The 22,627-nt window shown below is 35.7% G+C and overlaps 2 protein-coding genes across 3 annotated transcripts; one reads left to right on the forward strand and one right to left on the reverse strand.

The window, feature by feature from the left end:
- Nucleotides 1–5,786: 5,786 nt before the first annotated feature.
- LOC110058555 (adenosine receptor A1-like) lies at nt 5,787–18,306 on the forward strand. Of its 2 annotated transcripts, none has more exons than XM_089298385.1 (3): nt 5,787–5,887; nt 10,832–10,918; nt 15,627–18,306. In XM_089298385.1, the coding sequence occupies exons 2-3, from the start codon at nt 10,842–10,844 to the stop codon at nt 16,792–16,794; spliced, it is 1,245 nt and encodes a 414-aa protein (XP_089154511.1). In that variant the 5' UTR covers nt 5,787–5,887; nt 10,832–10,841; the 3' UTR covers nt 16,795–18,306. The 2 variants fall into 2 exon arrangements, with proteins under 2 accessions (XP_089154511.1, XP_089154512.1); XM_089298386.1 differs by lacking the exon at nt 5,787–5,887 and adding an exon at nt 12,914–13,020 and having other exon boundaries at nt 10,834–10,918.
- A 390-nt stretch (nt 18,307–18,696) lies between these two features.
- LOC149106340 (uncharacterized) lies at nt 18,697–22,328 on the reverse strand. The gene is made up of 3 exons (XM_089298387.1): nt 20,754–22,328; nt 20,402–20,519; nt 18,697–19,254 (listed from the first exon to the last, which is right to left on the reverse strand). Exons 1-3 carry the CDS (start codon nt 21,117–21,119, stop codon nt 18,824–18,826), a joined length of 915 nt encoding a protein of 304 aa, XP_089154513.1. The 5' UTR covers nt 21,120–22,328; the 3' UTR covers nt 18,697–18,823.
- Nucleotides 22,329–22,627: the final 299 nt, after the last annotated feature.

Raw genomic sequence — 22,627 nt, forward strand, 5'->3', positions numbered from 1 at the left:
AATCTAGACCGCGGTCAATATCGATTTCAACCAATCAAATTCATGAATTCGGTAGTTCCCAGTCCTTCAAGACAGCCATACAATAATATATGTTTAATACTTTGCAGTTAAGGAGATAAGAGGATTTCCATCGCCCTCCTTGTCGAGAAAGAAGTTCGGTGTGATTCTGGTAAATCGAAGTTACTAACACAGTGATCCCCAGACTTCGCACTTTCTAAGTGTTTTTCTTTACATGCTTCTTATAATAAGACGTCGGATTTATTCGCTCTAGTCGAGCTCAGGATCTGGTTCTTTCTACATCACGCAGGTGCAGCTCGACTGTAGTCATAATCTTCCTGTTTAACACCCATGCCCAAAAACTCATTGTGACATGCCTCATAATTATTCAAACGCCTTTAAGTGATATGCATTTAAATTTGACAAAACAAAATATATAAAAATAAAAATAAATAAATAAAAGGAAACCTTGGGAGGATAGTTTTTCCTAAAAGAAATAAAAGCAAGGACACATGGAGTAATTGAATTAAAGAAGTCTTCATTTGCAAGTAAATGGATGTTTCGCCATTTCTTTTATCTGATCCCGAGGTAGCAGCTGCTTGTGGAAATGTCAGTAATTACGCAAATTCAAAACACAGAGATGTAAAGAGTTCATTACTAAGTGCGTTTAAATCAATTCGCGTTTTTGCCAACACATTTCCTTCCTTTCCAATTTGCAGCAGTAAGCAAAGCCTTTTCTCAGAATTTTGATGGCAAGGTATTTTTTACGAACTCATTTTATGATCGTCCCTTAATGATTGTTTAAAATTATTTGAAAAATCTTAATTGAACTTGTCGAATGCTGATGTTTTGAGTTAAAAAGCTTTTCCATGTAGCTAGTTGACAGCTATCTCCGGCATCGGGTGCGTTATTTCGGCTTAAAAGAACACTAATCAGGGGAAGCATATCAGCGAATGACGTTCGAAGAGAAAGGAAAAGAAAATTATTTCCCTTTAGGTCAATATCGCGGTGGGATATGCACAATATCTGTCCTATATGGATATTTTCCCATTGACACGTTTAACGGAACCGATGTTGTCTCTGTTATTATCATGTTCCCAGTTGTGTGTGGTTGTATACGCTGGTAAAATGAACCTATACAAAAATTGCACTATAATTTGTATTTTCTCAGGCTTAAAAATCAAGTCTCATTTAAACGCTATATTAATTTTATAACACCGCTTTTACATCTTTTAGGGACTAGTGTCGATTGAAATGTAGAACAACTGAAGTCATTATGTAAGGTAAGGGAAAACGAGCTAAAATGATAACATTGTGTTTTTAAATATTTTGTATTCAAATCTTCGGATCGATAACTGTATTCCATTCAGATGCCATCTTAACCGGCCTTTCCTTTTCCCCAACAGTTTTATTTGACTTGTAAAATACTTAACTTGCAGTGCTAAACCCACTATCTTATTTTCTTGCAAGCTTTATTTCAGCATTATTTTATTTTGTTGTCAGTTTTGATATTTGAAAGAAAGGAGGATTCATTGCCTTTAAATGGACATTTTACCATTTTAATTCTTTTGTCATGCAGAATGACTATCTTTAAATAATTAAAAACCATATTCAACCAATAGAAAGAGACTATAAGAAAAGTCACGCCAAAAGCTATATAAAGACCTGTGATCTTTATTAGGCATTTTCAAAACATAATTTTCATAGCTACCGAGATATTTCCGTGTTGATGTTTCCGTGTTCAAACATTTCTGATGTTTTTATTTTTGTTGTCAGCATCAGGGCTCTTAAAGTGTAAGGTACGCGCAACAGCGTACGTTTTTACCATGGTCTCTCACGCTTTTGTCGCGCGATGTCCCTAGAACTTATTCCATTTCATATAATGTGGCCCTTTAAGAAAGTCGGATGAACAGTGAAGAAATTGGCATCGTGTAGTTACTCCCCAAATCAATTTCTAGATGAAAGCTATAACTGCGAAAATAGTTTTGTTGGGTGAGTCAACTAAATTAGTCATATTGCACGAAAACATGTACAATTAAGCTAGATCTATGGCTTTAAAAAGCATGCTTACATTAAAACGAACAAAAGCCGTCTTTTTACAAGGCTAGTCAAAATTGAAAGTTAGTTATTAGGCCAGGCGGGTAATGCATTCTCACGCCTACTCCATATCTACGGTTAAATATTTCATCTCACTAGAGCTAGACACAATTAAGTTGCAATGAAGGTTAGTTTTCCATGCAATTCCGCGCGTTTATTTGTCCGCTTATATTTGACCCTTAAGTCTGGACTAGTGCAAATTTAAAAATTGATCAATCCTTTTCCCATGGAATGAATTACAATTTGGATCCTTAGAGTAAGGTTTTTCAGGGTGACAAAATTTCGCCACATTTGTTTCCTGAGAGGTCTGTTTAGATGAAAAACGCAACCTTTGCCTGAGCAGTTTGTGTTTTAAATTGACAGGTGCTGCACTAGTGGCGACATTATTGCTACTATTAGAGCGTTTTCAAGGCTGCATGGCTGCCATATGTCACTGACATTTTCTGCTGGACAAAAATAAATCTAATTTTAATTTTCATGTTGAAATCCAGGTCGCACTTAATTGGTTTGATGGGCCATTAATTGTTTCAAAACATAGCTTTTTACACCTTATAGGAGCCAGCGATCGATGGAAGCACCAAACTGAAGAAAATCGGCCAGCGACTATTTACAATTCGCGAAGGTATATGAAAGCTAGATAGGATTTGTTCGTTATTATTATTTCTTGTAAAAACATAACAATTTAAAGGTCTTAGAACGAGCCACATTTCTTTCACGTGTCATTTTTCCAACGCTTGTAAATTGCTAACTTATCAGGACTGAATTTGCAGTACCAAACCCACTCTTCTATTGTAGAACTTTAAACTCTTAGTTTCAGCAATACTTTTATCCAGTTCTAATTTTTGAAAAAAAGGGGCACATTACCTCTCGATGCGCAATTTTGTTCCATTTTCTTTGGTCATGCTGAATGGATAACATTTTAAATTACTTAAAATTATATCAAACCAGTCCTCAGAATTTCATGTCAAAATCTTCTATTATTTAATCGCTTTTGAGCAGAACAGGGGCTTTTGATGCTAAGTTTTGTATTTTTCCGGTGAGAGCAATCGCGGAATTGAAAACGATTTTGTTGAATCTACCGAACGTGCCAGCGTTGTTTCATCATCTCTCAGTCTTCCTGTTTGGAAAATGTTTCCATTCTAAAAGTTTTCTAGCATTTTAAAAGCAATTGTCATGCAAAATCAAGTTTTATTTCTTCATAATAGTCTTCTCTCAGACTGGCTGTGGTTGTTTTGTCTTTGATGTTCCCACGCAGACGCCTGTCTTTTTCCACATTTAATGTGATCATTCACTGACGAAATATTTGCATAACTTGTTGATCTAGATGAAATGTCAGTCGAAAGCTATATCCCGCATTTTTCTTATAAATATAGGCTTTATATCAAGATGATCGCAGCTGCCTAAGTTGCCTCGTCTACACGAGCAATATAGGCTTTATATTCAAACGATGGTAGCTGCCTAAGTTGCTTACATAGCTACAATGTCTACACGAACAATTTTTACATGACAATTTTTATGTGACAAATATATTTGATCGAGTAGATGAAACAGCAAATATTTGTCAACAGTTCAGAGTTTAGTGCGCCAGTAATGACTTTGGACAGCAGAGGTACGCGGAAACAAGGCGAGGCTGCTTAGTCGCCTTCGAAAATCTTGGTGCTTACGAGCATATTTGCCACATTTTATGTGACGAGTCGTCCACTCGAGCAATGTTTTGTATGTGAAAACTTTTAGTTATCCAATAAAAGCTTGTCACATTAGCTTTTCACCAAATATTTTAGCCACATAACAATTGGCCAATTTTCCTCGTCTACACGAGCAAATAAGAATTGTCTCAAAAAAGTGTCACCTAAAAGTTGCTCGTGTAGACGAGGCTTTATCTGCTGGACATTATTTGTTCTTCAAAGCTCACAGTTTTCCTCGTGCTTTGCTCTCGGAAAACCGTGCGCTTCTCGGAACGGGTAATGTCCGCAGACAAATACCCGAGCATAATTTAGCGCCAAATCGAGGCTATTGTGTTTATTATCCTTCAAATATTAGCAGCGCGCGGGCTCTTTTTAAAATTAGGGAATGTGACTCTGATATTCCCCAGTTTTAGCTGGGGCATGTTAAGTCACTTGAAGCGTTTAGACCAATCGCGTGTGAGCGGAAATATTTGGTGGATTATAAAATGTTTTATTCATCGACTTGAATAAAAAGTCAAATTAAACAGGAAGAAAAAAAAAAAAAATGCATCTACGCTACACGTAAAGGTTGAAAGCATACTTGTATCAGGCATAGGAAACACAACCTTTCATAAAAGCTATTCACAAAATTAGGCAGAATAGTAGTTTTCAGACTTCCGTGCGATATTTTTCGTAAACTAGAGATACTAACACAATAAAAAAGCTATATTTCCATGTAATTCCACGTTTTCTCTTGTCAGCCTTTTTAAACCCCATTCCTTTAACAAAAAAATAATACACTTCAGCTAAACTCGTGTAAATTGCACATACCAATTGAGCACAACTTTTTTCCTCTTCATAAAATAAACGTTCTTTTAGCTCCTTAAGGTGATTTTTAAGGCTATAACAAAATCTCTTAAAGAACGGAGCAGGACAAATTAAATATCAAGGAGTTCTGTTCAGACTTTTCATCATTCGCGTTTCTCTCTAATTCAAATAGCTAGGCCATAATATACAAAGGTGAAGCGTGAGCGTAAAATACATATGAATTTTATGTTTGAGTCATAACAACACTATTTCGATGCTATAAATATTTCAGGAGTCTTTATTCGTCCTTATGTTTTTGCATAACATTTAAAAACTGGAACGAAATCATTTTAAATGTTTGAGAGAAATGTGCAAATTTCTCTAGTTTCTTGTTGTCTCGATTCCTCTTATGAAGGGAACCTCTGTTGATATTTTTAATGTATAAAGTAATTTTAAGAGCTTTTATTGAAACAAAACTGTGGATGTCAACAGCTGTTGGCAATCCTATCTACTGAAATAAACATTTTGAGAGATAGGCACTATCAGCTCAGGCAGCTGTATTTAACGACTTTAAGGAATCAGTTTTACAATAATATTCGGTACAAATACAAAGCAAATGCAATTATGCTAGGTTCGGGGTTGACAGCATGCTTACATTAAAACTAACAAACGTCGCCTTGTATGAAGTTGTTTGCAATGTTATTGACAATTGAAGCCAGGCGGGTAATACATTTTTAGTTCCACTCTTTCTATATGTACTTTCATTTCAACATGCAATAAAGGCGCAGTCAGTGAAAATTAAGTGAACATTAACAGTGCAGTGAAAATTAACGGAAGAAAGTAAATTCTGTTCTTGAATGAGTGAATTTACTGCGCCCTCAATAAAAAGCAAACAGAAGCTCAAAATTAAACCTAGCAAACGATTACGTTTTTCGCTGCCGTTATTTAATATTTGCAACGAAATTTGACGAACACCTTAGAAATATGAAAAAAAAAAGGATCGAAAATGTCACCTTGTAACCTATTGAAGTTGTTGTTTCCTGAGAGGTCTGTTATTAAAAATGAAAAACACAACCGTTGTCTTTGCAGGCGTTGTAACAGTGGCGTCATTACCGCTAATATTACGACATCCGCAAGATTGCATGGATGCCATATGCCACTGACATTATCTTCTAGACAAAAATAGCACTAATTTTAATTTTCATTTTAAAATTTAGGTCTCACTTGATGGGACATTACTTCAGCTTTCACACCTTGCAGGATCAATCGAGCGATCGATTGCAGCACCAAAGGCAAATCAGCGACCATTTACTTTCATGAAGGTAAGTGAAAGCTAGATCAGAAAAGTATATATATGTTATATATACCAAACCCATTCTCGTATTTCTCTTTTAATTACCTTCAGCACTACTTTTATTCAGGATTAATTTTTGAAAGAAAGGGGCGCACTGTCTTTTGATGTCCATTATTTCCATTTTCTTTGGCCATGACATTTTGAAACACTTTATTCTACATTAAACCAATCCTCTGAATTTCATAGGAAAACATCGTTTATGGACAGATGTTCAGAACAGGGGTTATTGATCGCGCTTTTTGTAATTTTATGGTGAAATTAATCGGGGTATTGAAAATGATTTTGTTAAATCCACCGAACGGACCAGCGCTGTCTTATCATCCGGCAATCTTCCCTCGTGCAAATATTTCTGTTCTAAAAGTTTTCTGGCATTTTAAAAGTAATTTTTGCATCAGAACATCGTTATTGAATTGTAGACTGCTGATTTTGTTTAATGATAGTCTTATATCAGACTGGCAGTTGTTGTTTTGCGATTACTTTTTGCCAGGCGGCCGCCCTTTCATCAGCTTTACATTTAATATAACCATTGACAGCGAAATGTTTGTATAAATATCTGATTAGAACGACATCTCAATCGAAAGATAAAACTATGAATGAGGAGAAAATACTTTATATTCGGGCTTCTACAAATGCTTTACTTGCTTACATAACGGCGATGATCTCTGATGCTTTATAATCTTTCTGGCGCAATTCAAATACATGTACATGGTATTTCATATGCATATTAATTTGCATAAAAAGTACTAAAAAGTACTAAAATAGGAAGGCAAAAAAAAAAACAAACAAACTATTAAGCCACATTTACAGGTTAGTTGAACGCATGCTAACAAACACCAAAAATAAAAACTAGGCAGAATATTGAATCTTAAATCTCCAGCCACGCGTTTTGAAATTTTTTAATCTGAGTTCTATGCCTCGGTTAAATATTTTTATTTAACTAGAGGAGCAAATAAATTTAACAAGTTATAAAGATGAGTTTTGCTACGTTATTCCACGTTGTGACTCGCCAGCTTTCTTTAATTCGAGTCTTGAAGAAATGAACTTTCACTAATTCAAATTCATCTGCCAATGAAGCAATAGGGTATAGCATTAGCAAAAACAAAAAACAAAAAACATACGAAGGGTTTTGAACCACAACCACAATATCTCGATATTGATATGATAAATATCACAAAAGTTTTTCTCCGCCGTCATGTTTTTGCATAATATTTAAAAGCTGAAACAAAATCATTTTGAATGTTTGAGAGAAAGGTGCAAATTTCGCGTTGGCATTTCTTATTGTATCGATTCTTGTTTTGAAGGAATACCTATATTTACACTCTTAATGTATAAAGTAATTTCAAAAGCTTTCATTGAAACCAAACTGTGGATGTCAACGGCTATTGGTGGTCCTGTATATTGACTGCAAGGCGTTCGGGTGTTAGGCAATATCGGTTTGGGCAGCTGTATTTAATGACCGCCAAGGAATCAATGTTTTAGTTATATTCGGTACATGACGTTACGAAGGACTCACTAAGTTTCATGGCTCATTCTCGCTTGTTTATTAGCTCGCATTAAGGAAAAGTGTTGGATATTATCATCACAACGTCACCGTAAGTACGATTATCTTTCTCTCCTGTCTTGCATATTTAACTTTAATTAACTTTGAGTTGTGTTCCATGTAAACATAAGAAAGGTTCTAAGGTAACAGTTCCAAAAGTCCCTTCCTGGCATGTTATGTCTACGTGCAGGTTATTTGGCCTTAGCCCATCAAAGTTTCAATCATTTTAAGAACAATTTTCAGCTTCAGTATTGGGTGACAGCTCTCCTTGATTTACCGTGATGTTAAGCAGAAGGGTTTTGTAGTGTCTCCGATTAATTACTTACATTTAGATGTCGTTGTTCATAAAAACGAAAAAGAAACGTCATAGTATAAGCTGTAAAGGTTCAAAATACTACAGTTCTGTAAGCTTTAAAGTGAGTATTTTAAATATTAGAATCCATAGGAGATTCTTTGCATTTAAATTTACTCCAAAGTAATGAATTCAATTTAATGTTTGCCACCTTTTGCAAAATCATATGATAATGCCAACTTCTGTGATTGCTGTACCTTGTTTGACGGAGATGTTAAAGTATTCAACAATTGCGTATACGTTGCTTGGATTAAGAGGAAAACTTCTCAAGGCGTAAGACCTCATGTTGTTTTGAGACTACGAAAACGTAAACAAACAAGTAAAATAAAACATTTAAAATTACCTATAAAATTTTAAATAGGAAAAAGGGATTTTTGACTTCATTAAGTTATCATATATTATCGGTATTGTTAAGAGCAAATTGAAGACGGTGAACAATATTTTGCCCCAAGACATTACTTCTTGGTGTAAGTGAATAATATTATAAAGGGCAGTTTCATTTCCATGTTTCTAATATTGGTAGCTATTTTTTTGTACTTGCTTAGGCGATTCATCTCTCCAGGGTTACAATATTGTGCGCTGAGGGCTCAGTAGAAAATCACAAAACAACAAATGTTGTGAAATTCATGGTCAACATTTGCAATATATTTTACACGTTAATGAAACACATTAAAATCAAAATTTCCATCGGCTGCAATCTAATTTATGGATTTTATTTACGTATTTGTGTGTGCATGTATGTGTGTATGAATGTTTGCTTGATAGTACTATTAAGCTTGTTAACTTCGTATGCCACACGATTTTGTGCCAGTAATTCGATGTTCAAGGTTTCAAATAGGTAGCTCTTTTTTTCACAAGCTATTCATTTCTCAAGGTTCACAGCTCAGCTTAGGTTTACGGAGACAGATAATAAGGCGTGATGTTTGATGATATTTGCACTAAATTTTACACGTTGACGGGATATTTTAAATTAGGTCCTCTTGAAATCAGCTTCATAAATTTTACAAAGACACGAACTTATATTTGAGATTTTAAACGCATTAGCTTTTTAATCAGAAGTTCAGAATTCAAATTTCCAAGGTTGGTAGCAAAAGATGCTGTTTCTTTAAACGAGTCCTCTCTACAGGGTTACGTGAATGCATTTTTGAAATGAGCGTATTTTTAAGATCCACTGGACGGCGCGGTTTTGCTCTAGTATTCGTCATTAAATGTGTCCGTCGGGCATGTACAAAACGTCATGAACAATTACAATCGAAACTGCAAAATACATCACTTGGGCACAGCTGCGATAATATGAAATGGAAATTTATCTGTTCTTTTAAACAATTTAGATCAAAAGTACACTAATCTCTAGGTTATCAATATATTCCTGAAGCTGATCAAGGACCAAAATAAGTTGTTCTTAACACGCAATAATTGCTTAACTTGAGATATCGACATAATTATGAATTACATCAGACAGTGATGCTTTTCTTAATGCTATTGTAAAATGAAGCAATTTTATATAACGTCACTGTAGTCATGTTGGCGTACTAAACCATGTAGTTTCTCTATTTCGTGAAATACGTTCTTTTCTATTCAATTTTTATTGTCTGGAAACACCAATATATGAAAAAGCTCAAAAGTACCCTTATAAAAAGAATCCTTTTACATGTACATATAGATGAATGTTAAAGTAAAACTATTAAAATATAAATTTCGCCATCTTTTGTGTTCAATGAATGTTTTCATTGATCAATTGTTTTCCAAGTAGGCTGGTTTAAGCACTCGTGTTTTGATTTGATATGACTTTCTCAAACTCATTAATTATTCACGAAGTTTAAACAAAGGAAATCATGACCGAGAAGGTTTTTGGATTTCTGATCTAATTAGCATAGGTTCTTAAGAATTTGATCCTCCGTTTTCTCCTCAGTTTAAGTTTCGATTGAGAAGATATATCAAAAACTCAAATTGAGAAGATATATGAAAAACTCAAAAACTCTCGTGTTTGACCACATTTCCAAACAGAACTCCACCACGCGTCGTGTTTTCTCCCTGTTTGGAAAGGTGGTCAAACACGGTCTTTCGAGTTTGATATATTACTTTCAACACTGCGCTAACCTAGATTGACAGTGATTAATAGTGACACGTACCTCGCCTTTCAACAATAATTACTTACTTTAAATTTAATACAGGTGGTTTAGCTACACTGCTTTGGTAAAAACATGAAAGGAAGACCAGGGGGACACTTTTTCCTTTAACTTGAATTATTCGACCAAAAATAAATAAATAAATAACAAATGATCAAAGGATAAAACAAAAACCCAGCGACGATGAATTCATTTCGTCTTCATCATTTCCAAGTCAACCGATGTCTCGCACGACACCTTTATCTGATGCTAAGACGAAAGCTGCTTTTAAGATTTCCAGTAGTTATGCAAATTACAGACGCTCAATTCAATAACGTTTATAATACCGAAGAGAGTTAGTCTTTAACACCATACGTTTCTTCTTTTAAAGGTTACTAAAGCAGGCAAATAGTTTATCAAATTTTGGAACCTTTCAATTTTTTTGTAGGAGTGTAATTTGTGACTGCTTTTTCAATCTGGTTGTTTTGGTCGATTGAAAAAAAGATCATTTTAATTTGTCTAGTGCTGGTGTTTGAGTTAGGAAGCTTTCAGCTGACAGCTATTTGACACGGGCCTCCGGCATCGGATGTGTTATTTGGTAAAAAAAAAAAAAAATCCTAATAGGAACATCGGGATGCGGTTTGAAGCAATAAAATGAAATTTCATTTATTTTTTGAGCCAAAAGCAAAAAACAAAACAAAACAAAACTAAACAAAAGAAAAAAAAAAAACACGCCCAAAGAACCAAAAAGAGCCAGAAATGTTCAAGATTGGCTTATATAGATGATGTATCTTTTTGTGCCTTTAATAGCAGCGTTGTCATCTTTCGCTTTGCTACAAAATGTTCGTCAGCGCGCATGATTGGCATTTATTAACGAAGAGCACCAATTTGTATTTTCATTTTAATATTCAGATCACATTTGATGAACTGTTGGTTGTTTCAAAACACAGAGATTGAGCGAAGCACCAAAAGAAACTCAAATTCTTTAAATTCTGTGAGGTAAGTGAAAGCTAGATCAGGATATTTTAGCATTCTTTTAATATGATCCTTTTAAAATCCTGCAACGAGTAACCGCATTTCTCTCAGATATCATTTTTTTTCGCAACCCTTGCAAATGACTGATGAGAAACGAAATTAGAAGTACAAAGCTCACCCTCCTTTTTCTCGGACGTTGTCAGCCACCTCTAGCATTACTTTGACCTTTTTTTTTTGTCAATTTTACGTCTTGAAATAATTGGTCCTTTGCCCGTTGATATACATTTTTTAGTCATTTTTTTCTCATGTTGAGTGAATAATATTTAACTGATTCAAAACAATAACTTATCTTCAGAAAGAGACCATAAGAAAACCACGTTTGAAAGCCATCTTTCTATCAACGTTTCTTGACAACTTTTCAGAATAAACATTTTGATAACTATGGTTTAGTCCGGTGGAAAAGTCTTCGAAAAATATACTGTTCAATATGGCTAATGCGTCAGCGACCAAGAAACCATCTGTTCATATTCTTTGGTGCAAATCGCTTTGAGAATTAAAAGTTCTCTGACATTATAATAGCAATTGTTAACATCAGAAGGTCATCAAAATCAAACTTGAGAGTACTAACTTTTGTTAATGATAGTCTCGACTGGTATTATATGTTTTAATTTAGCCAAGCGGACGCTTTTCTGTCTTTCCATTTTATGTGAACATTTTAAAAGTGTTATCGTTGTGCGTAACATTTGCATAATTTTCTGATCCATATACTTACATGTATTGAAAAAACCTCTCAATCTAAAGTTTCAACGCTGAATTACTCATGGTGGGAGTTAGCTACTTGTAACACAACACGAAAACTACAATAAAAAATACAGCATATCCTCGTTTAAGAGTGAAAACATGCTTGTATTGCGATTAATTTTTTATTTCTACTATATATGCATCTCGTTGATTTCCTAGTTTGGCAATGCTTTTAAAAACATTTCTTAGACATTATGAGTTATTGGCTAGGGGGAAATTGAATAAAAAAGCATAACCTAGCTGGAGGAAAACGAACTAAACTGATAGTCTTAATCAAAATTTAACTTCAACAATAACAATTGTTTAAGGTTGTTTACAAAATTTGGCAGAATCGAAACTTACTTACTGTGTCACACAGGTAGCAATTTTTACTTAAACTTCCTTTTTTAGTTAAATATTTTTATTCAACTAGAGACAAAAATATAATAAAGGTGAAGGTGGTTTGTCAGCGATCTTTGAACTGATGGCTTGAAAATTCAGCTTAACTATAATAATGACGTCAGATTAATAATAACGACATGGTGTCTTGCTGGCTATCGTCGTTTCATATTCAACGAATGAAAAATACAATTCTTGAGAGCATGCTGTTGTTTCCATGATCGTAAACCAATAAAACGGTACGGTTAATTGTTTTCTTTCTGTTAAATTCAAAATAACAAGGTAATTGTTCTCAAGCATTATTTTTAAAACCGCAGTTGGTTAGACAGATCCAAGGATGTATTTCATATTTCGTTCGCTTAATATGACTTCACTGGGAGAGTCTTAACTTCTTAAGCAAAACAAATTAAAACAGAGTATTTGATGATAATATCCGATCATCCTTTCATTTTTATTATGCGCTCCGTGATTGGCCCATAATGAAACGTACGAAGTAGTCCTATCTGTTTATCTTCAAACAGATTCGAAGTTTTCGGTATCTACAGAAAAAGAAAAATTCCAAGGTTAGTTGGCTTAGCGCTAAAGGCCAGCCCAAATGTACTATTATTGCAAAAGAGATGTTCAAATTCTATAGAGGTGGTGTTAGGTCGACTTTAAATTGGAAGAGAAAACTCTGTGAACAATCTTCATTATCGTGAAGTTGTTTCAACGGCTGTTGGCAATCCCACTTAATGAACAAATAGCTTTGGGCAGTAGGCAATATCAGCATGGGCAGCTATATTCTAATAACTTGAAGTCATTGTATTCGCTTCCCAATATTTATTCCTTTCTACTGTGCAGAAGATGCTCGATGGGACCTTGAAGTTTCCAGTCAAATTCACGGCAGAGGCGAAGAGTGTTACAATTTTTTTTAATCAAACCTCAGACACTGAAAGTGGACAGCGATAGTAAGTTTTGAAATCGTTTTTTTGCCTTCCCTGTCTTGCATATTTACGCACAATATCACATTGAGTCCTAAGAGCTTTCCATCAAGAAAGAGGCACATTCGTCGAGGATTTTTTAAAACGATTTCACTGAAGCGTTTTTAATAATAATATAGTAGGAAAAAAACATTGACACTAAGGAATCATTTAGGAAATTACTCTTTGAGAAATTCAAAACATGAGAAGGACAGAAATACATTAAGACCACAGACATTGTTATAAAACTCGCTTTAACATTTTGCTTTTCGCCTGTTTACAAATGTAGTTTGGGCCGAGGAATTTTTCCACACACAGTAAATTTTGAAAGTGACAGACATACTCCCTATATCAAGAAAAAAATTGAACAAGATATCCGATGACAACTTGAATTACTGCCGATTCTCTAAAGCGTTTCGATGTAATTCTGATTATCACTTGAACTTTATTGTGGTTATGTGAAAAAAAGTAAGAGGAGAGTCACAATAAAGGAACAAAATTCTAAACCATGTAAACTATAAAATTGTTATTATTAATTTCAGCGTCGAAAGGAAATTTGTGAATATAAATACAAGTCAAAGCTAACGGATACGATTTCATTTTGGCTACCTTTGTTTGCAAACTGTGCCATACTCCCCATCTCTAAACTCTACATGTAAATGAATTATGTTAACTTTAGTTATATTGTTCTACCTTGGGGTGTTTTAAAGTAATCGGGGATTAAATTAACTGGATTAAAAGGAAAACTTCTCAAGACGGAAAAAGTCGTGTCGGCTGTTTTCATACTACTACAAAGTAAACAAAAATGTGAAGTGGAAATAATAAAATATTTACTTCGACGTAATTATCTTTTTATTTGCCTATTGCCTGCAACGACGGAGGAGTATGAAATACTGTAATTTAGTGTGAACATTAAAAAGTCCAATTTTAAACCTTTAACTCACCGAAAATTTACAATGAAACATGCTCTATCAAAAACTAAAATTGCGGCCAGGATTCATAATTAAAAGATATGAGTTTGACAATGGCTTTAAAAATACATTGAAGCAAAAAGTTCCACCGAAGAACTTCAATCTTTATTGGCTATGTAACAATGATATATAAAATTCCAAAATTATACAAATATGACAGGTGTGTGATAATGAGTGGATGGAAAATTAGCGAAGCGAAGCGTAAATGCCAGGATTGTCTACCACTGAGCTACGGAGAGAATCATACGAGACAGACAAATTAACTAGGTGCCTTTGTGACACCTTCGCTCATGCATGAACTACTAGGATCAGTTGTTATTGGCTAATGTTTTCGATATTCAGGTTTTTCATCAAAGTAACTATTTATTTTTAAGTTTCATCAGGCTATTCGTATCTCAAGGGTTTCAACTTGCCTGAAGAGGGTTCAATACAAAATACCAGGAGAGTAAAATTCATTATCAACTTTGAATATTCTTTACGCAGCAACGGAAAATAAAACAAATAGCATTAACACGCTCTGAAATCCACTTTGTTAGTTTTTCATATTTACGATTACATAATTTAAGTCACTGGTGCTTGTGAATATTGTGGTACAATTTAATGAGGTTGTAGTGCATATTAACAGCAATTCCAAGTCCATAAGTGTGTGAAATGCATGTTCTGAAAGTGAAGGTAATTAAATATATGTTTTATTTGAAATCGTATTCCGATGATTACTCTGTTATCTCCACAAATAGTCCAACAGGAAGCGAAGGAGCGAAGGAAAGATCGATTAAATGTCCCATCCATACCTTCAACTTGGAAAATACTATTTTCCAAGTTAAAAATTAAAAAGTTTCTAAAGCAGGCTCTCGCCATTGCTTAGTTGCGTAGATGCTAAATGCTATTGGTACCATTTGCGAAAGAAGCCGTCACCCTTTAAAATAACTTATTTGGTTTGTAGCCAGACATGGTAAAAATTTGACAAAAAATATGTTGTCACTGACTTAAAAATTATTTGAGGACGTTTTGGTTGCTGCTGCAACCTTCGGCTACGAAGTTTCACATTTCACATTTCATTCTCAAACATATATAATGTACGTAATAATTACGCTATTGCTTTACTCTCGTTTTAAATTGAAAACCTCTTTCCATAGAACCTTCATTAACACATTTATTGTACATTTTTTCCTTTCTTTTTTTATTCACATCAGGCTGTTTACATTTTTTTGGCCGAAGAACGCCGAAACGTCCTCAATTTATTTTAAGCCACTGACAACATATTTCTTATTAATTTTTTTCGTCATCCATTTTACGGTAAAGGTCGTCACCCTTTGTTTTCATGGAACGTTTTCATTGGCCAATATCTTCTAAGTGGCCCAATATAAGTAGAAATTTCTGGCTTTCCAACCCTGAGACGGCTTAAATGTTCCACTCAAGATATGTTAAGAGTTTGTATTGTAAGTATATTTATTCAGCTTCAAGAGGCTTTGTTTAGGAGGTTTCCAAGATCAACAGGACATGACTTTCTGCTCAATATTTCAGGCAATTCTGAGTTTAAATTATGCTGCTTGGTTTTTTGTTGAATTAGCTGTTGCTGATACGAAATACAACATAACGCAACGATATCTGTCTTTCCAACAGGAAACATAAAATCAAGATGAACAACAGCACCGATGCTACTGTTGTTTATTTCGAGGAAGAAAGTGACTCTAAACTACCCATAACCGCAGTGGTAACAATTCTGTCGTTTCTGTCATTCGGCACTGTAATTGGCAACAGTCTCGTGTTCACGGCTATTCTCATTAACCCTGCACTTCACAGCGTCACCTATTTGTCGGTGTTTAGTTTGGCGATTGCAGACTTTTTGGCTGGAATAATCGCCATGCCAAGCTACATACTGAAAAAGTTCTCGTTGGGAGAATCCGCCGATGTCATCATCTGCGACGTCTTCCGTTTCTCCTACTTTCTCACCGGTTACGCCTCCATTCTGAGCTTGTCTGTCATTAGTGTCGAGCGCCTACTCGCAGTGAAAAGTCCACTAAGATATACAACCGTAGTTACACATAAGCGAGTGATTATGGGTTTAACATTGGCGTGGCTTGACGCGATGATTATATCTTCACTTCCCTTCGTCCCATGGGATCCAAACTCTCCTTATAAGGAATGTAATTTCGAGCCGACGCGATGGTGGAGTATCATGGTCATTATATCGAACGTTATTTTACCATTTCTACTCATCGCAACGTGCTATACCTACATGTATCTAACCGCCAGGTCACATGTTAAGAAAATATCGAGTAACAGAAACAGCATAGAAAATGATAAAGGTCGAAAACCACGGAGACAAAGCAACGAACGTCGAGCCAGCACCACAATACTGATTGTTATTGGGGTGTTCGTAGCTTCTTGGTTTCCATCTTGTTTCTATTACTTCTTACAGAAAACGTGTCCGCAATGTTTTTCTGATTCATTCCGATCAAAGCAAAGCATCTTCAATGCCTTGGTCAAAATTCTGACTTTCACGTCGTCCTTTGCCAATCCTATAATATACTGTTGGAGAAGTCGACATTTCAGAAACGCATTTTATGGCATTTTGACAAGAATTTCTGGGCGAGTCTCTAGAGGGCAAAGAACTGACTCCATAACTGACACTTTTCGCCCCAGAGGCAGTACAATAGGTAGCGTTTGTACTAAAGAAGCGTGCAATATTTTTTCATCAAAAATGGACGTGGGAACATATGTCGTTACATTAGATACACAAAGACACTACTTGGCGAGAGGCGATAGCTTGAAGGATGAACAGATTTGACCTAGCACACGGAAGGGAAATGACTGTTCTGTAATGTACAAACATAAACAACGACAAGCAACTTGGATTCTCTTAAAAGTTTAATGTTTATTTGCATGAGAACATCATCAGAACGACAAATATGTCAGAACTTAAGCTATTGACCAAAGATAATTGTTTTTAGTAGTTGGCTGTATATAAAGCAGTTCTCTTTTATTGGTTAAGCGTTTTCATAGACAGTAGTCAAAGCAATCAAACCGAACAACCGCCCTATCTCCTTGCTTAGTATACCAAGCAAGCTACTGGAAAGTCTCGCCTGTTTTCAACTTGATTCCTTCTCAGACTACCATAAACTACTTAGTGACTCCCAGTGGGGTTTCAGGAAAAGAAAATCAACCGAGCTCTCGTTACTTAGCATGACCGAGAAATAACGATTTGCTCTTGACCAGAAGAAGGCCTTTGGAATAATCTTTCGAGACTTTAGTAAGGCATTTGATATGCGTTTCTCATCAGATTTTACCTCTGAAACTCCAGGCCTCCGGCCTTCGTAATGATGTTTTCAACTAGATCATGGATTACCTCTCCAACCAACAACAATCTACTTCTGATAAAGTGAAGATTACCCCTGGGCCAATCATGTCCATATTTCTGTGATCCGTACCCGTTGCATGCAGTTTTCATGGAGTGTCACATTTCATTGCGCCTTTTTTGCATTTACAGTGTAACCCCTGTGATTTTTCACTGGTTCGGTTTCGGGTGAATACATGCGTATTCTATAACCCGCTAATTGGCGTCTGAAAAGCTGTGTAATTGTAATAGCGAACAGCCTGAAAAAACTTACTTACAGAGAGTCTACGCATGTCGATAACCTATTGCTTTAATATTTTATATTTTTAAATGAGCGATATGGGCTTAACGGCCGCGATCATTACTATATTCTGTCTAGGGTTTTCTGAGGATTCTTCGGTCCAATTAAAAGTATGGCGACAGGTCTTTTTCTATTTGTGCACCGACACTTTGGAATGAGCTTCCCAGATCATTTGAGACTTAAAATGGAACTGCCCTCTTTTAAGTGTGATATTTTAAGACTTATTCTTATTTTTATTAGCTTTCATCTGGTAATATAAACTTCTTATTTCCGCTTGTCTTTGCTAGCATTTTGACTTGCTAGGGGCAAAATTAGTGTACGGCATTTTAGAACTGTCGGATCATTTGCGCTATATTAGGTCTATATTTATTGTTATAATCTGCTTTTTGTCAAGTACAAGATCGAAAGAATTCCGATAAGCACACAAGCACATATATGTGTTTACAATGACAATTTCTTAAGTCACGAGAGATCAGTGTCGTAAGAATTTGGTAAAGAAATGTCACTGCAGCAATATTCACGTCATTTAAGTAATATATCAAACACCAAAGACCGTGTTTGATCACATTTTCAAACACCCAGAAGAGAGTTGAAAATAGGACGCGCGGTGGAGTATTTTTGACGAACTTCAAGGTGTTTGGAAATAAAAATAATGGCCACATCATGACTTCCTTTGTTGAAACTTGATGAATTGTTAATAAGTTTGAGAAGCTAAATTAAAATTACGATAATAAGCCTTGAGCTAGTTCATGTTTGGAAGCATTTTTTGTAATGGGCCTGCATTGTCGCAGGGACTTTTTTTTTTTAAAGAATTTTGCCTTTCGAAAGTGGTCGGGCTTAGATATGAAAGATTGGCGTCTGGCAAATTTTTGGAGCAGGCATCACGTAATTGAAATTTCATTTTTCCTTTGAGTTTTATCGCTTTTAAAGTCTTTAAAAGGAGGCTGACAACAGATTCTAGTTCCTAAAATTATGCAAAAATTTTAGGTAGTACTGAACCCCGCTTCACAGATTTTCCTTTTAAAAATTTGTATTTTATCATGCTTATCGCTAATGAAATGACAAGAACGTCTTTTGTGATGACTGAATATTAGTGCAAGAAAATATTTGAACATCACTTGATAAAGGGTGGTATCACTGATCGGTCAAACTATAAATGGCAAAGAAGCAGGTCAACATTGTCTATACGTAAAACAAAAACACATCTGCGCACGATTGACCTGAGTTGTCGCCCTCCGAAAAATTGCCAAGATCTTCAACAAACCAGATCCTCAACTCCAGACCACGTGGAACGATACCCGGCTCTGAGACATTAGGAAACACCAGCTCCGGTGACGTGCTGGTATAACCTTCCAAAGTGTATGTTTCATAAAGAGTATAGTTGCCAGGCAAGACAACCTTATTGCTAGCGGTTGTGATGACAGTCCTTAATTTACGTGATGGATTTCCCCAGTTTCCTCCGATTTTTCTCGAGTTAGCCACGTACCCGGAGATGTGAACAAGCTTTGCAGTAATGACTTTTCCTGTAATCTGAACAGCAAAACGGCCATAGGAATCATCTCTAGCGCCAAAACAAATAGGCCCATGGATGTTGACCTTTGACCAACCTGAACCTAAATGTATAAATCAATAATTTGGCATTAATAATAACAATAATAATGATAATGATAATGATAATGATAATGATAATGATAATAATAATAATAATATTAAGTGTTATTATATGGCTGTGTCTCACAAGGACTAAGAACTACCGAATTCACAAATTTGATTGGCTGAAATCGATATTGACCGCGGTCTAAATTTTCCCATCTAGACCGACATCTAGACCGGTTTCATTTTGCGTTGAAAAAGTAGCAAACTAAAATACAAAAATGTTCACCATTTTCTTTTATTTTCTTCTCAATCATTAATGGAAGTGCCAAAAAGCCTGCTGACAAAGAAAAAAGGATAGAGGACGAGCAAATTTCGGCAGGTTTAAGTTAAGCTCATCGCCGTTCGCAAGCGAAATGTCAGCAAACCAGCACCAAACGAATTAAAGTTTTCTTCTTTGCCATATAATAAACGTCTTATTAACCGAGCTAAGTTGATCTTGTATGGGAAAATCTCGACCTTGATCGTGTGTAGAGACCTCACTGCGTTCGGTCTGTATTCACGACCTCGGTCAAGATTCTCCCATACAGACCTCCAGCTCGGTTAATAAGAGCTAAATAATGTCCTAATGAGTGATCGTGTTCATCCCCGCAAATTACATATCCCATCTTTTCCTTCTTATGTCCAAGTGTGAAACCTTGAGGTACTGCAGAAATCAATAGCTGTCAATGCAACCAAATTGAAAGAAAATAGATGACATTTTTCCAATTTAGGAATAGCAGTTTATGTATACTTCACACTTCTAAATCAGCGAAACGTGAGCAGATGTCCTTTAAACTGTTACCAAGATAGTTACCGATTTTCAATACTTTCGCGCAGAGTTTTAAAAGTGTGTCTTCGAATTTTGTATCAACCATTTCAAAGTACCAATTGCTCGCTTATCTCTGATGCCAGACTTTATTAGATATTCAAGGAGACCTGAAGCCTGTGGAGGTTTCTTTGTCTTAATTTGATGTAACACGTATTGAACGAAATGAAAATAAAGTTGGAACTTGGAACTATCTGACGTATATGAGACAAAGCTTGTTTTGGCCTCACCTATAACTAATATGTGAGTATTCAAACTCTGGCACTAAGGAAATTAGGACACTGTAGGATCTTTCGTACCTATTTCACACAGTTTTCCCTTCCGGTCAGGTAAACATTCACAAGTAAAGGTTGCTTCTCCGTAGTCTTGGTGACATGTTCCACCTCGCTGACAAGGCTGGCTAAAGCATGGCGGAACCTATGAAAGAAATTTGAAACGAAATGCCCAGTGACACGAGTGTACCATAACAAATTGGGAAATTCCCTACAATTAACATATATTTGGAACGAAGTTATGCATCAACTTCAATGGAAGTACAGTCTCAACGTGAAATAGGTAGTAATCGCCTTCAAAATATGGACTATTCAACGAAGATAAGAGGTGAATAAACTAAAATGAGGAATGAGGAATCACGGAGGAAGGATCACTTACTATCGTTTTGAAGTGATGAAAAGTTTCGCTTGGCCCAAAACGATCGGGTTCGCTGTTCTTGGTCGTGCCTAACATCTGGCAAAGATGGCTTTGTTCATCATCAGGAAGGATTGCTACGTTGACAGAAAGGCAGCGAGGAGCACTCATACACAGAGCCTGGCAATCTTCAACGTTTGCAGCAAATTTTGAGACGATGGCTGACACGTTGAGTACGCTGCCTAAATAAGGCAGGAAATTTAGGAAGATGATTTGGTCCCCATTCGTGTCTGTGATGACTCCAACATTGGGGCTTTGTCCAGCTGTACCTAGACTGAGAATGTATGCGGCGAACAGAAAGCTTGAAAACTTCAAAGAAATGTAATTCATTTGGATTCTAAATCTTGAGTTCTTATCATGACAAACATTTAATAAATTAAACCGAGGCAATCATTAGTAGTAATTATATAGGTTGATTTGTTAAATTATTCATGATAGTCTAATGAAGGCTATACAAATCATTGCGTTCTTATATCCCTACGTTTAGTTTGTCATCCTAACTACGCTTACACCAAGCCGCTAAATTCAGTGCATCTTATTATGTCTTTATTTTGTTTCCACTGAATCGATCAATTTCTAATTAAAAGCAAAGACTGTTGCCCCAAGTTCACTTTTAAAGTGTACTTTATGACAATTCACTTTTAGAGGAAAAACAAATATTGCATCATATACCTGTCCAAGTCAACATCTTTGTCTCGACAGTAATTTAAACCTAAATTACTTTAGGAATATCAATTCTCTAATTATAATTTTAATTTTAAGAAATGTAGTTATAATTTCAGGGAGGGTCGTTCTTGTAACCTCCTTCTAAATAATATGATAATGACACTAGAAATGATTTCCTACATCATCATTTGTGTCTTGGGCAGGAAAGGTCATTATGTTCAATCACAAATCAATTCTTTTCTTTCTTTTCCAGCAACAAAGAAACCTGAACAAAGAAACATCCAACGATTACTGATTTGCTTGTGTTGATTAAATTTCTAGCACACAGGGATTTTATTGCCGATTCATAATATTCATAATTTTTGACTTGGTTCGAATCCCTTTCAGGCGAAAATATTCTGTAACGGCGCTTCAGTATTAGCGTCAGCACGGCTGCGGGCGGCTTTTATTCTAACAATTGCTGACACATACGGATAAACCATGCTTCTATATTCTTGTTTCTTTGTTTCGTTTTGTTTTTTTTTAATTGAGCAATATAGGTTTAACGCGGATCTGTTTTTGTCAAGTACAAGGAAAGGAATCCCTAAAGCAATACATGTGCAAACCGTGAAGCGAGTTTCTTAATTAAAGGAGCTCAATTACGGTATTTTGAGTTATTTTGGTCACGTACAAAAGAACTTGAAAATTGAAGGAAACTTGAAAATTGAAGGAAACTTGAAAATAATACCGTAGAATCCCGAAAGCAGCGGCCCCGTTACTTTCGGATTTAGCAGGCAAAAGGGGCCGCTACTTTTGGGTAGCCCTAACTTTCGGATGGTTAAAAATCGTTTGTTGGGTAGCAGTCGTTTCAGACAAAGCGACTCGTAACACATGAAATTAAAATATCCGTTAGTGTATGTTTCTGACTACCCACATAACCAAAGCAGAAGGTATAAACTGAAAAAGGACCCTGACGTCGGTACTGTAGGGCGCAATATATTGCAGTTCAACTGATTACACTACAGCACATCATTTGGCTCTGCTGCTAGACAAATACAGCTTATAAATCATACTTTCAAGAAACTATCGCCGTAGCGATATCTCGTAGAGCGCGCGACGGATTCATCACGATATATATCGCTCTAGCGAAATATCGTCATAGCGATATCTCGTAGATTGAGAGATGGCATCAT

Source organism: Orbicella faveolata, unplaced genomic scaffold, assembly GCF_042242905.1.
Source record: "Orbicella faveolata isolate gen_17 unplaced genomic scaffold, um_ofav_v1 contig_3, whole genome shotgun sequence".
NCBI classification, from domain to species: Eukaryota; Metazoa; Cnidaria; class Anthozoa; order Scleractinia; family Merulinidae; genus Orbicella; species Orbicella faveolata.

What these genes read in the sequence shown, in the direction of transcription:
- LOC110058555 (XM_089298385.1), top strand. Translation starts at nt 10,842, where the DNA reads ATGAACTGTTGGTTGTTTCAAAACACAGAGATTGAGCGAAGCACCAAA. An exon ending in AATTCTTTAAATTCTGTGAG is followed by an intron (nt 10,919 to 15,626) that starts GTAAGTGAAAGC and finishes TCTTTCCAACAG; the next exon opens with GAAACATAAAATCAAGATGA.
- LOC149106340 (XM_089298387.1), bottom strand. Translation starts at nt 21,119, where the DNA reads ATGAATTACATTTCTTTGAAGTTTTCAAGCTTTCTGTTCGCCGCATAC. An exon ending in TTCATCACTTCAAAACGATA is followed by an intron (nt 20,520 to 20,753) that starts GTAAGTGATCCT and finishes TTTCTTTCATAG; the next exon opens with GTTCCGCCATGCTTTAGCCA. An exon ending in GGGAAAACTGTGTGAAATAG is followed by an intron (nt 19,255 to 20,401) that starts GTACGAAAGATC and finishes TTATACATTTAG; the next exon opens with GTTCAGGTTGGTCAAAGGTC.